A 15,943-nucleotide genomic window follows, 5' to 3' on the forward strand; every position below is an offset into this window, starting at 1 on the left:
AAATGATCATAATGAGTGAGTTAACCCAGAAGCAGAAAGACTCAAATGGTATATACTCACTTATATCTGCATATTAGCCTAAGGGGCATGTCCCACGGAAGCCTTCACTTACCAGGAAACTGAGACAGAGGGGAGGGCATCCTATTGGGACTCTAGATGAGAGAAGCATGGAAGAATGGCAAAGTAGAAGGATCCAGAGGGTCCTAGAAGCCTACAAGTAGAACATTATGATAGGCAGATTTGGGCACAGGGGTCCCGCTCAAACTAAGGCACCAGCCAAGGACAATACAGGCGGTAAACCTTAAACCCCTACCCAGATCTAGCCAATGGTCAGAACATTCTCCACAGTTGAGTGGAGAGTGGGGTATGACTTTCTCACGTACTCTGGTGCCTAACTTCCCTTCCTTATCACTCCTTATTGATCACTACAAATACAATCGAAACGATTCCATCTCTTTAAGCACTGCATGCAGCTCCCACTGAGGGCACCAGGAGCTTGCCTGCTGCTGGGAGCACTACTCTGAGGCAGCCAGCAAGAAGCTCTGAAACAAACATCTAGAGCATGAGAAGGCCAGCACAGCGTCACTGCTGCGATCAGACAGGGCGCCAGCAATGGGAACTGCCCTAAAAAACGAAGCAGAAAATAATTACAAGTTGTTCACGCTGACACACAGATAGATGGAGAGGATTCTTCTTACTCTCCTGATAACTGCTCTCAACGAAATCACATGCTCCTCTTCTCGGGATATTAATAAAGCACGACCCTGACATCATATGACTAATTCATGCCATGTCATTTACAGTGATATATGTATATACATATACATAGACACATAATTTATTGTATTCATGCAGCATCCTGACTGAGGACCTGGGGAGGACTGAGAAGGGAGTGGGATCTGGGAACATTATGTGAAGTTACAAAATAATCAATAAAAAACGTTGGGAGGAAAAAAAGAATTTCTTGTCTATGGAAACAGCCCTCATGCCCCCCCACCCCCACCCCGTGAGTGTGACTGGGAGACGAAAGAACACGTATCAGGGTTACTGACAGCACCTTGTAAATACTGAATCAAACGTTTCATTCTGACTTTGGCTCTCCTCCCCTTGCGGGGAGCTGAGCTGCTTTAGTCAGGCACAAGTGGTGAAACAATTCAGCCTTGTGTGTATGTAGGTGCACCTGTGCAGAGGCCAGAAGTCAGCGCTGTATGTTTGCTCAGTCACCCTGCACCTTAATTTCTGGTTCTCGCTGATACACACATATAGATAAGCTGGCCAGTGAAGCTCAGGGTTCTACAGGTCTTGGCCCCAGTGTCATGGCCAAGTCTTGGGCTAAGTCTTTCTAGTCTTGGGGTTACAGACAAAGGCCCAGTGTCCATGTGAGTGCTGGGAACCCCAACTCATGGCAATCACTTTACCAGCTGAGCCATTCCCTCCCCACCCCCCCCACCCCCAGCGCTTAACTTCAACCTTTTAAGCCATGATTTTGTAACAGAAGTTCTCTTATGGCCTGACTGTGAAGTTTGGGTTTTTCCTTTTTTTTTTTTTAAAATGTAACTCCTTCCACACCATGTGTAACAGAAGCTGGGAATAAACCAGTAATTTTACAAAAGGCAAATTAATGCTGACACATGTAGTCACCCACAAGCCCTTGTTTGGGATAAAGCACACTAAGATAAATAGCCATCCTATTCTGTAACAACTGATTGGGAATCACTTGGATGCGCTCCTGTAAGTCACCTGTGGGCACCACGGGGATGCGCGCTGCCAGTTTGCAAGCTAGCTATCCTTATTTACAACTCCTTGCCTCGGGTTTTGAGGTCCATCTAAGACGTGGGTGAGAAACTGCCAGGGTTGAAGCTGTGAGATTGGGGGTGGGGGCTGTGGGGTAGCATAACTAAGCATCATTCACATTAGGAAATGTGCGAGGTTCCGGACAAAACAAAACAAAACACTCATGGCGCCTTCCATCTTGGCTCTAACCAAGCTTGTTAGTTCATCCTTCCGACTTGGGAAAGATGCTAAAGGACTGCACTGGAGCCATAATCAGAAGAGCTTGCTAAGCCAGAGACAAGCCTGCTGGTCCCAGCTGCCAGGCCTCAGGTGTGTCACTTCCTAGAACCCTCTGGCTCTTTGCCACTTGCACACGCCACCCTCCAGTCTCAGCTGCCTGGATCAGTCCCAGAGGCCCGAACCCTTCCTTGGAGCGGGCTCCTTAGGACTCCCCGGCAGTGGCTTCTCCCAACAGGGTTCACGCCCTTATCCTGCCAGCTACCGACCGCCGCCATGTCCTTGGCGAAGTTTCTCAGTCTCTGTTGACTCATGTGGGAAAACTGAAGACCCAAACAGCCGCAAGCAACCAGGGACGCTCCGGGGATCAGCGAGCAGCACGGAGTCCCAGAGCCTCGGTAACTCAGCTGGCGCCTTCCCGGTGACACTGTCCTGCAGCTCACGGGGGAGCCTGGCGTCTCGGAGGGCGGGTTCCTGCCTGGCGCCGCGGAGCGCGGGTTCCCGAGGCCTGGCAGGGCAGGGCAGTGCCGGGGCGAAGGCGGCAGGTGACCCTCCCCACTCAACCGCCCCTTCCCGGCACCGTGGCCACGGTGGCCCGAGTCCGCCAAGCAGCCCCGGGCAAGCTCAGCGACAGGAGGCCACTCACCACTACGTGCGCGCCGGGCAGCGCGAGGGGCTTGGGGCTGATGAGCGGCGACACCATATAGAGGAGCAGCACGAAGGCCACGAGGCCGGCGGCGGCCAGCAGCAGCATCTCTCCGCAGGAGCGACTACAGGAAGATCACGTGCACCGGCAGCCGGCAGTGTTTGGATTTGTAGTTCGAGGGCGGGACCGCGGCGAGGGGAAGAGGAGGAGCCGGGCCGGGCGGCCTCGCCGTCATACTGGCTTCTGGGCCAGCGCCCTACCGGCTGCGCAGGCTCTCCGTGCTTAGGCTCCGGGGACCTTGCCGCCCCGTGGGTCCGCCCACGGCGTAGGAGGCTTGCAAATGGTGGCTTTCGGATCCCCGATCTTGTTGTTCTGTGCCAACGTCCTGCGATTCCACTCTGAAATCCCAGGTTCCAATTCATATACTCCTGACTCATTTAGAAAATGCTCCCTTTCGCTTTGCACCTTGATTTGGATTTTTGATCATTGAATTTCGCCGAGAACACTGCTCACCTCGTTACCAAGGCAGATGCAAAAGAAAACAAAGCCACTGTTGCGGAGATTTAATTGGCCTATCACACCGTCCAATTCACTGATTTAAAGTGGTTTTAGTATAGAGAGTCTCTAAACTATCTCCACAATCAATTTATCATCCTTCCCAGCAACCCTGTAGACAATTGCAGGCACACCCCAGTTTCTTTTAAACCTTGGCCAGTTACAGGCAATCACAAACTTGTCTCACGAATTGCCTATTTATATAAACGGAGTTGTGACTGGCTTCTTTGACTTATTATAAGGCGTTTAAGATTTTTTCCATAGTATGCCTATCAGTATTTTATTTAAGTACTGCCGATGGTATAGTACTGTAAGCTAGACCACATTTTTTTTTCATTCATCACTTTTTGCTCAAATCGAAAACAAAAACAATGCTACTGGGTCAACAGGTAAGGGCTCTTGCTACCAAGCCTGAAGACATGTGTTGGGTACCATGGAGCCTACATGAGAGAAGAAAGCAGGCTGTCCTCTGACCTCCAGTAGTGTGCCCTGGCATTCACCACCATTATCACACTCACTGAATAAATTTATCCTAAGATCATGTTTGGCCAACCTCCTTTAAACAAAGACATTTCTATTAGACACTCCTCCCCCACTCCCTCACCCCCTAAAAAAAAGAACTTACATTCTGGAAAGGGTGAATTCTTGATAAGTAGCTTCCGTCTACTCTTTGGGCAGAGCTCACTTTAGCAAAACAAACCATTGGGGAGCCAGAGGACTCTTAAGTCTATTTCTCAACATCAGTAGAATACTGTAATCTCAACACTGCCCTATGATACTGTGCCATACCCTTAGGGTGGTAAGCCTCAAATTTATGGCAGGTTGAACTTTCACCTCCAAGCTTTTATGTATGTGTGTGTTTGTTTCTCTTGTGCTTAGACCTATGTCAATGGCTGACTGTCAAGCAGCTCTTCTTCAGCACTTTGAGGGGTCTTGCCAGTCTGTTCCAGACTTTCCAACCGTCTCCTATCCTCTGGATTACTAAAACCTTTCCACTGAGAGAACATCAGATTTCTGTAGAGGTTGTTTGTTTTGTTGGTAAATATCTTTTAAAAAAATGCAGTTGTTTCCAAATAGCAAAAGGAATGTTGATCTTTTTTCTCCCATTGATCTCAGTGAGCAGTGTTAGTTAAGCTGCTAGCTTTGTGAACACAGTCCCCAGGACTTGTAAAACTAGTTGAAAGTTAAAGGGTCCCCAAAGCTGTCGGTTGAAGGGTCATTGGCTGGATGGACTCCCAGCACTCCAGAAGACCCTGTTCCACCATGGTTATGTTCATCACAGGGAAAGGACACAGCTCAGAGTCCTCCGAGAAAAGCAGTGCACAGGGCAAAGTATGGAGGGTTCAAGCACAAATCTGTTCTTGTAGCCACCGTTGAAGTGCCATTCTCTGAGACCCAACAGACTCCAAGGGGGAACCTGCCAGGCTAATTTGGTAATGTGGTAACTTCGGTCATGAGATCACGATGAACTGGACCTGGACAGAACCTAGCCGTGAGCCTCTACCTTTTAACTCTTTCGTTGTGGTTGTTTTGTTTTTTTCTGAGATGATCTCTTGTAGCTAAGGCAGGCTTGATGTATGGCAATGTGCTTAGTACTGCCAACCAAGGAAACTCACCTGCGCTTCCGGGTCTAGAATTTTGATTGGTACCTCACTATATAGTCTTGACTGAAAAATGTCAGTGTGCTGGAACTGGTGATGCAGGGTACAAGACAGGCACCTAAATGACTTGGCTCATCTTGCTGGCACCATCAGCCTCCTCCCTAAGCTCCTTATTTGGTCAGCCTCCATTGAACAAAGGCACTTCTATGAAACCTCCCCAAAGCAAAGAAACAGCTTACTTTCCAGATAGGGGGGAATTCTTGACAAGTATACTAACACCTAACCTTTGGGCAGAGCTCACTTTAGCAAAACAAATCTGTAAGACTTGCAGGACCCATTGGAGAGCCAGAGGAATCTGACTCTATTTCTTAACAACAATAGGATATTATAATCTCACCAAACAGTGCCCTGTGATGCTGTGTCATGGCGAGATAGTACATTTCAAACTTGAAAGCGAACAGTGTTCCCTCTGCCCGGATGAAGTAGGTAGGCAGGACAGTCTCCTTGTGGGTCCCACAAAATAGGGAGTAGAGATGATTCCTGACATGGACTCTGGCCCCCAAATATTGATCACTCCCCCCTGGCAGGGCAACCTTGTGAGGCCACAGAAGTAGTACAGATGAGACTTGATAGACTGAAGTCAGATGTTAGGGTAGGAGGGCTCCCTTTCCTAAGGACTACGGGTGGGAGGGAGAGGGGATGAGGGAAGGAGGGAGGGAGGGAGGGAGGAAGGGAGGGAGGGAGGGAGGGTAAGGGAGGGAGAGGGATTGGGAAGGGATGAGGGATGTCAAGAATTCAAATTGCAGAACAAGCAGGTAACTTATATTGCTAATCTCACTACATGGGAATAGCTCTGAGACTGGCTGAGACATGAATGTCTATGCATAGACAACACTTCTTGTCGGCTACAGAATCCATGTGATTTATTATTAGATGCCATTCTTTGTACAGGAATGAAGATTTATAGATGTCTTCTGCTAATACAAAGAGCAGAGGACGAGCATTAATTTTCTGTGCACCAAGCACACCTTGTATACTTATAATTTTAGGACTATGATGCTTGTGAGGAATTGCTTTCAGAACAAAAGAATCCAGACACTGGTGCTGGATCAGACCTGACAGGATGGATTCCTCTCAGAATGTTGGACACTAACATCCTGCATCCTTCATGTTCCAGCACCACTGCTTCAGGTGCTGGTCCTCATCAGAACAGGACAGTGCCCAGGACAACTTTGCAGAAAGCTTCCAATCCTAATTGCTTCAGCAATTCAGACTGCCCCACACAGGACTTTTAATTAAACCTAGAATTTCTCAACATTTAGAAACTGGACCACAAATGCTATTCCTAGCTTAATTAACCATTTTCACCAATTTTTTCAAAAGATCTATTTATTTATTTATTATTTATACAATGTTCTACAATGTTCTGCCTGCATGTGCACCTACACACCAGAAGAGGACACCAGATCTCATTATAGATGGTTGTGAGCCACCATGTGGTTGCTGGCAATTGAACTCAGGACCTTTGGAAGAGCAAATGGTGCTCTTAACCTCTGAGCTACCTCTCCAGCCCATTTTCACCAATTTTATTTGGGCTCTGACAAAGGTATTATTCATCCAAATCTGCTCGAAAAAACCTTAAGAGAATGATACCCAACTTCCCTTAGGGGGGCTTGCGTAGTTCAAAAGTCCAGGGGTGGAAGTGACTCCATGAGATTTCCGCCTTCCGCATTATCATGCCATTGATAGTGGCATTGTTCAGGTCTTATTCTCTGCGAGATTATTTCACAGCAAATGTCCTAGCATTATGGCTCTTATAATCTCGCCCCCCCCCCCACACACACACCTTCTATGATGTTTACTGATGTCGCAGGCGCTGTGATGTAGATTATGCACTGGGATTGGGCAAGATACACTGACCTCTGCATTATGTCCAGTGTGGTTTTCTGTGATGGTCGGTCTCCATTTGCTGTAAGAAAGGCGTATTCAGTTTACCCATGATCAGAAAGAGCCTCTGGAATTTTATCTATATTCAGAGCAGACTTTTAAAAAGAACATAGTCCCATGTCTTTGGGAAAAGGCTGAAGATGTATAGCCATACCTGGACAGACTTCCATCACAGGGCAGTATGCATACCTGAGGGATCACTCAGGGTCCAAAGGTAGCACCTGTCTCATTTGCCCAGTAATTCACAACTCAACTCTACATCTTCCATTCCTCTCTGCTGATGGGAAGTGTAAAAGCCTCAGAAAAGACTTGGGCTAGTGGGCAACCAGACCCCTGGGATTGGCTCCCTTGCTGAAATATTAAGTACTTTCCTCTGTGTACTTTATTTCCTTTTTGTCAGTTTATCCCAGTGGAAAGTAAGAGAACAGAAGGGAAACCTCTCTGGCCCCCCTTCAACCCTATAATTTCTAAACCTGAGATAGTGGTCTTCACTCGTCCTGGCATCTGCTATAGTTACGCTAAAAACAAAACAAAACAAAACAAAAACAGAAAAAGAAAAATTCGGTGTCTAAATGTGTTAAGTTCTGGGACTCCAGGGCAAATCCTGGTACAGAATAATGTTATCAGTGAGACGTTTGCTGGCATGTATAAAGAGCTCTATTTGGGCTATCAGTATACCAAGGGCAATTTCTTGTTTTGGTTGCTGTATGGAGGTATTACGTATTGACAGTTGGGGAACACTCCTTGTTGTCTTTGGCAAACAAGCATCCCTCCTGCCTCCAAACTCCTGATGACTTCCCTTCTTAGGTATTACAAAATCCAGATGTGAGTTGTATTGTCCTCCAATTTTAGCATTTGGATTATCCAAAAGGCAAAATAAACATGGTCAGATTCTAGACCAAATTACAGAGGTGTGAGAAGAATGTGCAAGCATGGGCATGCACACTTACTCTTGGATGTAGTAGGGTGCATGCTTTTCCCCCTGGTCCTCAAGCTCCCAGAATAATGACTCGTGAGACTCACCATTTATTTACAAATACTTAGGCCATATAGCTAGGCTCTTCTCTGACTAGCTCATGGCTTAAAATAACCCTTTATGCTAACCTACATTCTGCCATGTGGCCGGTTAGCTCTGCTCAGGTACCATGTGTCTACCCTCTCGTCTTCTTAGGTGAATTTCCCTTGCCTGGCTCTATCCCAGAATTCTTTCTGCTGTCCAGATGTCCTGCCTTCTCTTCCACCCTTTCCTGTAGGCCATGGGTTTTTTGTTTCTTGTTTTGTTTTTTGGTTTTTTTCTTGACAGGTGACACTTTCATACAGACACAAGAGATTCCTCCTACACTTGGAAAATTCAAGAACAATTTTTAAAATCCTAAGTGATTTCTTCATTTCGTGGCGTACTAACCTCTTCTCTCCTGCACACAGCCCAGGGTTCTTTTTGGAACAATAGGGTAGGAATGTGTGTGGGCAGTGATTGCATGGATCTGGCCTATGGGATCCTCAGGCACAAGCTGAACTCACCACTACTGTTATATTCATACAGTATACCTCCTATAAAGAGCTGCAAGACCCATCTAGGCTGACTGAGCAAGTCAGGGGCTCAGCTTTGGCATAAGACTAAAGGAGATAATAAAAAATAATCAAAATATATAATATTTTAAGACAACATTTTTTTTAAAAAATCTAAATTTTAAGAACCTTGGAAACAAAATAATAGTTACAAAAAACTGTAGTGAAAATTGCTTTATAACAACAGACTATACTAAACTACAGCAAAAAAAAATTGTCTTACATCAGACTGCAGTAAACTATAGTAAAAATTGCCATGCAACAGTCTATGAGCTGCAGAAGCTTTCAATGGGCCACATTCCTATTGCCAACACTCAAGCACAGATTGCCACCTCACTCTTGGTTGCTGTAAACTTAGTTAGCCTTTTCTGATGTTAAAAACAATTCACTTTGTACTCATCATGATGGATGATGAGTACAAACAAAATGGATAATATCTAAGGTTGACAAGAATGAAGAGAAACTTGAAGTCTCATGTGTTGCTGGTTAAAATGTAAAATGATGGAGCTGCTTAATGGGTCCTCAAAAGTCCAACATAGAAGCACTATATGACCCACATTAATACCCACAAGATCTGCTGCTGGGGATGGATGGAGAACAACTGAAAACTGGGAGGCAGACAGACACTTACACATCACTGTTCATAACAATGGTGTTCACAGGCACTCAAAGCTAGGAAAGCTCCAAAAACCTAGCTACAGGTTACTCCCAAAATGGAGGATTAACCAGTGTTAGAAGGGAGTGAAAATCTGTACCCTGCTAGTTTTCTGAATCCTGAAGACATTTTGCTTGGTGAAACAAGCCGGATGCCCTCAGGGTCTGATTTAATTCATTTAGCATGATGCATAGATATTCATAAAAATGGTGGAATAGGTTACCTGGTGCTGAGAGTGGCAAGGGGATGAGGAGTTACTATATGTGGAATGATGACAAAGTCCTAGAGATGACTAATACTGATGGCTGAACAATACTGACCGTACTGAATTATCACACACTTAAAAAGGATTGCAATGGCAAATTCTGTGACATTTTTACCATAATTTTTAAAAAGCAGAAACAATACTTCATGAAATATAGAAAACAAGAAAAACAAATGAATTCATTTTATTACTCAGACATAGCTCCCATTACATTTTGGCCCAAGACTTTCCTCATGAAATTTTCTTGATATAACTTCACAATATTTGGTAGAGTTTACTAAAATAATCGTTGTTCTTCTGTGTATTTTCCATTCCCATGTGAAGGCAGCCAGGCTGTTATGCTCCCTTGACTCATATAAAGAGACCAAACATAATTGTCTATAAAATGCAAATTTCCCATCTCTTTGCTCTCTCCCTCCCTCCCTCCCTCCCTCTCCCTCTCTGTCTCCCTCTCCCTCCCCACCCCCCCCACCCCCCCGCCTCTCTCTCACCTCAGCTGCCACTGAAAAGATCAAGCTATGTGGCTTTCAGAGCAATCAGGGAGAAGGAATGTGGACATAGCCTCATCTCACAAGTCTTGGTTGTCTGTGGGTTGGAGTCATCACTCTCCTATGCCAGCTGCTGCCCTTAGAAGTGAAGTCTCAGAGGAACTGGCAGGGCCATGAGTCTGGGGAAGGACTGCAGTATGTAATTTGGGCAAAGGTTCTTTCTGTGTGTAGTACATGCTTGTGTGTTGTAGAAATAATTTTTATTCTCCTGATGTAATAGTCATCTTGGAGGCTTACTGCCTCAGTCAGCTAACCCAGGCTTAGTCCTGGAAGCTACTAGCCTCTGTACAATCTAATTTAGGCCTGGAATGTTTTCAGCCTCTGAGACTTACTGCTAAATAAACTCATTCTTTCTAGCTCTTTCTGAACTCTGGGTGGTTGGCTCAATTTATCTGTTCTAGCTCAAACTCCTCTCCAAGCTGACTGATTCAAACTGGCTTCTCTTGGTTTCTCAGTGAATTGCTCTGCTTGGCTCCAAACTAACTCTAGCCTACAATTATTTTGGCCTCTGAGATTACTGCTGAATAAGCCCACCTTTTATTTCTAGTTCGTTCTAAGCTCTGGCTGGCTTGTTCAACTCAGCTGTTCTGCCTCAAACTCCTCTCCAAGCTGACTGATTCAAACTGGCTTCTCTGAGTTTCTGACTGAACTGCTCTGCTTGGCTTTAAACTGACTCTAGCAATCTGTTGTAATCTTCCGGCTCCTCATTCTCCTTCTCATTCTGTCTTCACCTATGTCTAGCTTTGTCTCTCTGCAACCTGGTAGAACTGCCTCCTCCCTCTCCCTCTGTGTCACACTCCCAAGTCCTCTTTTTTCTGTCTCTGGGTGAGAGTTGGGCATATCCTATCATGACTCATTCTGTCAAATCTTGCTCTGATTCACCACTTTGGCTGCCACTTGATTAGACATCACTTTCAAACATGGGTGCTCCCTCACACAAACTGACTTTACTTTCATTGTTTGGGATTAAAGGACTGTTTGAAGGGCATGTCTGTATTCTAGCCAGAGGAGCTACGTTGCTGGATTAAAATCCCTCTATACCGTGTGCAGTGTGCATGGTCACAAGCACACATGTGAAAGCCAGGGGAAGATGTTGAGGGTTTTCCCCATCACTCACTATCTGCCTGACTGCCTTTGAGGCAAGGTCTCTCATTATTCAAAAGCTGTTGATTTTGGCTAGGTTAAAAGGCATATTTGGCTTATTTAAATAAGAGAGAAGAGAGAGGAGGAGGAGGAGAAGGAGGAGGAGGAGAAGGAAAGATGGGGGGGCGCACACACTGAGCTTTATCTGTACTTACACCATTTAAATGTTGGCCAATGTATTAAAAGGGTGGAGTTTTTTCTTTTGAAACTGCATATACATCTCTCTATGACGTGGTACAGTGTTTTGAGGCAGCAGAGATCTAAGCAAGGCTAACAGCCTTCCTTAAGCATAGCGGACCTGGAATTAGTGATCCCATGTAACTATGATGTCTTTCCCTATCTCACTTCATAAATTGGAATCTGCATTACACCTTGTGGAAGGTTCAGTTAACAGCTATGGGGGGGAAAAGGCCAAAGGTTATTCTCTGTGTTGTATTGAAACCCACAGCAGGAATCTGGAGAAACTAATATTCTCTTAGAGGAATGGTGCTTATTCATGTTTGAACATCAGTTTGGAGACGAATAGATACTGACAGCTGATTACAGTAGTGCTAGACCAACCCTCTTCTTGCATTTTTATTACTCCTTCCCTATGTAACTAGCATCTTGGTGTATTTTCAGTTGTAGCTAATTTTTTTTGTGTGTGTAATATTCTGGACTTTCCCACACATTGATAGTTTGTGTAATCACCTTGCCATCTCAAGCTTTAAGAATGCAATGGCAGGGCTGGAGAGAGAGACCTCAGAGGTTAAGAGCACTGTCTGTTCTTCCAAAGGCCCTGAGTTAAATTCCCAGCAACCACATGGTGGCTCACAACCACCTGTCCTGGGATCTGATGTCCTCCTCTGGCCTGCAGGTATTACATGCAGGCAGAACATTGTATACATAATAAATAAATAAATAAATAAATAAATAAAATCTTTATTTTTTTAATAAAATCTTTAAAACAAATAACGCCCCCCACACAAACTCAAATAAACAAAGGAATGCACTGAGAATTTTATAGACATTTTTGGATTGAGTAGTGATGTCCTACAGTTCTGGCAACTTCCTAGGCATTTCTATATTCAGAGCCTCAGCGTTCAGAAAAGAACGGTGTCCAGATGCATGGTGGGAGACAGCAGCACGGATTCGTTCTGACGACTCACACGCTGGTGCTAAGTGTGCAGGCAATGCCATGCACTAGCCATGTAAGACTTGGCTTCCCCTCCTCCAACTCTTCCAGTCCCAGTATATGTTTGAGGTGTGTGTGCTGGGGAGGGGGTGTTGGGGGGAGTATGTGTAGGGTGGGGAGGGGGTGTGGGTGTGATTTCAAAACAAGTTAAGAACATTAGGCTAATTCATCTCTTTCCTCACCTGCCTAGTTCAGCATGGGCCTTTTAAATCAAGGCCAGCACTGGCCACCACACACACAATAGCAGTAGCGTTGTTATGCCTGAGAGAACTCATGTCTGGAATCTTGTCTAATATTCCATACATACCTTTTCAGTTCCACCTTCCCTTGTTATAAAGCAGGGTCCAATCCAGGCTCAAATACTCTGCTGTCTTGAATTGCATTTAAAGAAGATCATGGACATCACTAATCTATTTTCCCCCATAGCACTGGCTTTTTGGAGAAACCAGCCCATTTTCTGTAGTGTCCCACATATTGTGACATCCCGTGTACTCTTCCCAGTAGACTTAGTAATTAGGTCACTGGTAGATTAGGTTCAGATTACAACTTTTGCTGAGGACACTTTTTAAAGACATTTCATATTGCAAATGATTGGGAAGTCCATCACAGTTTTCTAACCCACACTTTTCTTATAATCTCGACATTCCTTCTAGTGACAGTTCCAGGAACTTGATCTTTTGTGATGTCAACCAAGGGTATGGTGACCGTGACTTTTGAGCCTAGCTGGTGAAGATGGTACAGCTCCAATTTGCTGGATGGTGTACTTGCTCAGCAACTTTCAGTCACAGGCATGCAGCAGTAACTCCTCTCAGGCCACCACTGTGCGGAAGCACAGGCCAGGGTGTCTTGGAAGACCACAGGCAGAAGTCTTGAGCTTTCATGGAGAGAGATGTTGAGCCAAGGCCTAGAGCTTCTAGCTCACTGGTATCCTTCAGGTAACTGTATATGAGACACTTGGTGAGAACAGAAAAACTATGCCTGAATTCCTGGGCCGTGGTATTTTGGACTGCTTTAAGTACAATACAATACAGATTGAAATAAGTTGAGTTATCCCATGCCTTCTTATACTTTACATTGATTTATTGACATTAGACGCATTGTTCACTGTTTCATTTACCTATCTAAGCTTTGATTTAGGGGATGGATTCGGAGCTTTGTGGGTGACACTGACATAATCAGTTTTCTCCAGCTTTCTTCTTCCCACAGTTGTTGACTACTTGTTCTTACATGATTAGAATTGAGTATGCCCTGTTAAGCTCAATTTCCTCAACCAGTCAAGCAAGTGCCTAAAACCACCAGCAGCAGCTCAGGCACAACACAGTGCAGAATCTCAAGGGATCTCATATTGATATGTTACATTTGAATTTGAATTAAAAAATACTTATTGCATGTGTATGAGGCACATTTGTGCCTACGGGATGATGGTGGTGAGCTACCATTTGGGTGCTGGGGACCAAACTCCAGCCCTCTGCGAGAACAGCAAATCCTCTCAACCACTAAGCCAACGTGATCCCCCTATGCTTGAATTGGGAAACTTTTTTTCTGGTTGACTAACAGAAATGATCGATTTTCACATGCCTTCCTAATTACTCATGTTCTTATACATGTTACAAATACATACATTCATAGCTTGCTCTTTTGCTATTGACTTTTCCTCCTCATTATAAAAATATGGGAGTCTGGGTATCCAACTAACACAGTTTGGAAACTGGCAAGATCAAATACAATCTAGATTATTTTAGTACTCTTGACTACAAGAAATGTCTAGCGTAGTCAAGGGAGATCCCAAGGTTTCTATCCTTGCCATAATCTCCACCAGTTGCTCTTAAAGTTTTCATTTGGATTCTATTGCAGCTGCCAAGAGGCTTCCCAATGTCCCCTCCCTGAACACTTAAAACAGACACTGACTAGTTTCCTATTAGATGCAATTGTCAACCACAACCCTATCCTATCCTATCCTTTTCCTGTGTAGCCCTGGCTGTCCTGGAACTCATTCTGTTAGAGTAAGCTGGCCTCGAACTCAAGAGATCCCGCCGAGTGCTGGGATTAAAGGTGTGTGCCACCAGCAAAATACAACCCTATTTTTAATGCCTTGCTCATTTTGGTTCTAGGCATTCAAAGTGAAGGACTGGAATGGCTGCAGCCACCAAGCCTTGGATTAGGGATGAAGGAAACGGGATCTCCCCATCTGTGTTCCCGTAGTGGAGGCTAGAGAAGCCTCAGACCAGGAAGGCAGATTGGATGGATGCACAGAAACTCTTCAGGGGATATTTGTCTGATGACTTTGTGATGCTGGTTTTTTTTTTTTTCTGTCTTACAAAAACATATTCTGCTATTCAGTTGCAGAGCTGGAGACTAATTCCCATCATCAGCTACCAACTTGTCATTCATACTAACTTCTATTTGGGGATACTACGAATATTTGTAAGTATGTACCCATATTCCCTGGTATTCCTATCACTAGATTTAAGTACTGTTAGCTCTTCCCTCTACTGCCTCCTCCATTTAACAAGTGTGTGCGTGTTTCTATTTAAGCTAAGTATGTCGCATGTTAAAGTTGGGACAATGTGCATGCTCTATCATTTTATACTTTATGCAAATTTCAAAACATACACTCTAACATGTTTGTTACTTTTCACACATTTTTATCAGATATACAAAATCTCCTGCTATAAGCAATATTCATTATAACCTGGGCTGGGTACCATGTGCTTACAGTCCTAGCACCTGGCTAGGCTGCGATGGATCACTTGGTATCAGACAATGAATAGAGATTTCATCTCAATCAATATAAGGGAAGAGCAGCTACTCCTCCAAGTCCCAGCCCTACCAAAAGAAACCTACAGGCAATACTTGGCTCCTGGTGCAACTTCGTTTCTTCCATCTCACAGCAGTGGCAAAGGGTGCTTTGCAGTGTGAGCTGCACTTGTCTTGGCTTCCTGCCAGCAGACAGTGAACTCAGAAGTCAATTCTCTGCTGGCATACTGGACAACCTGCGTCTGCGATGTTTTAAGAGTAGAGCAAAAACACTTTTAGCCGTGTAGTGTGCAGCTCATAAAGATGAGCAGCCGCGAGGGTCTTCTTGTTTGCTCAGATGTCTACCTAAAACTAACGGTCATAACCCTGAGAAGCAGAGCATGTACACGCAGGCTCTTCTGCTTTTCCACACAAGAACACATAAAGGGTTGGGAAGACGGCTCAGTGCACAGAAGCATTTGCCAGGCAAGCCTGACAACGTAAACTTACAAAGGGAAGGAGAGAACTCACTCCATAAAGGCATTCTGAAATCCACACGTGTATCCCCACATATCGTGAAACAGATGGACACACAATTTAAAATTTTTAAACACATGCAAATGACTTATGAAGTCTACCATTCCGGAAGTGTAAAGATATTAGATTCCATAAATAAACCTATTCCCTAAAAATAGATTTAGGGAATGGAGCAATAACTCCATGTCACAGCAACACAGAGGTCTTAAAGGACATATAAAAATCAAGTGTGAGGCCAGGTGCGGTGGCCCACGCCTATAATCCCAGCACTCTGGGATGTAGAGGCAGGTAGATCTCTGTGAGCTCGAGGCCAGCCTGGTCTAAAAAGTGAGTTCAAGACAGCCAAAGTTACACAGAGAAACCCTGTCTTGGGGGGAAAAAAAACAAAAAGCAAAACAAACAAACAAAAAAGAATCAAGTGTGAGGGGCTGAGGGTAATGGTGCACACCTTTAGCACATGGGAAAAGCAGGTGGGAAGCAATTGTGAGTTTGAGGCCAGCATGGCCTACATTATGAGTTTCAAGCCACCCAGGGCTATATACATTTATCAACACTAT

The 15,943-nt window shown here is 44.7% G+C and overlaps 1 protein-coding gene across 2 annotated transcripts in view; it reads right to left on the reverse strand.

Annotated features, from left to right (window-relative positions):
• The window catches only part of KDSR (3-ketodihydrosphingosine reductase), a 33,380-nt gene extending 30,461 nt beyond the window's left edge, over nt 1–2,919 (reverse strand). For both annotated transcript variants that reach the window (XR_014778184.1, XM_084776547.1), the window contains exon 1: nt 2,657–2,919. Coding sequence is in view for 1 of the 2 variants with exons in the window: in XM_084776547.1 (XP_084632673.1) it covers nt 2,657–2,764 (108 nt within the window). In the remaining variant the exon portion in view is untranslated. The remainder of the gene's footprint in view (nt 1–2,656) is intronic.
• Nucleotides 2,920–15,943: the final 13,024 nt, after the last annotated feature.

This window comes from Acomys minous (assembly GCF_964271855.1).
Source record: "Acomys minous genome assembly, chromosome: 1".
In the NCBI taxonomy this organism is placed as follows: Eukaryota; Metazoa; Chordata; class Mammalia; order Rodentia; family Muridae; genus Acomys; species Acomys minous.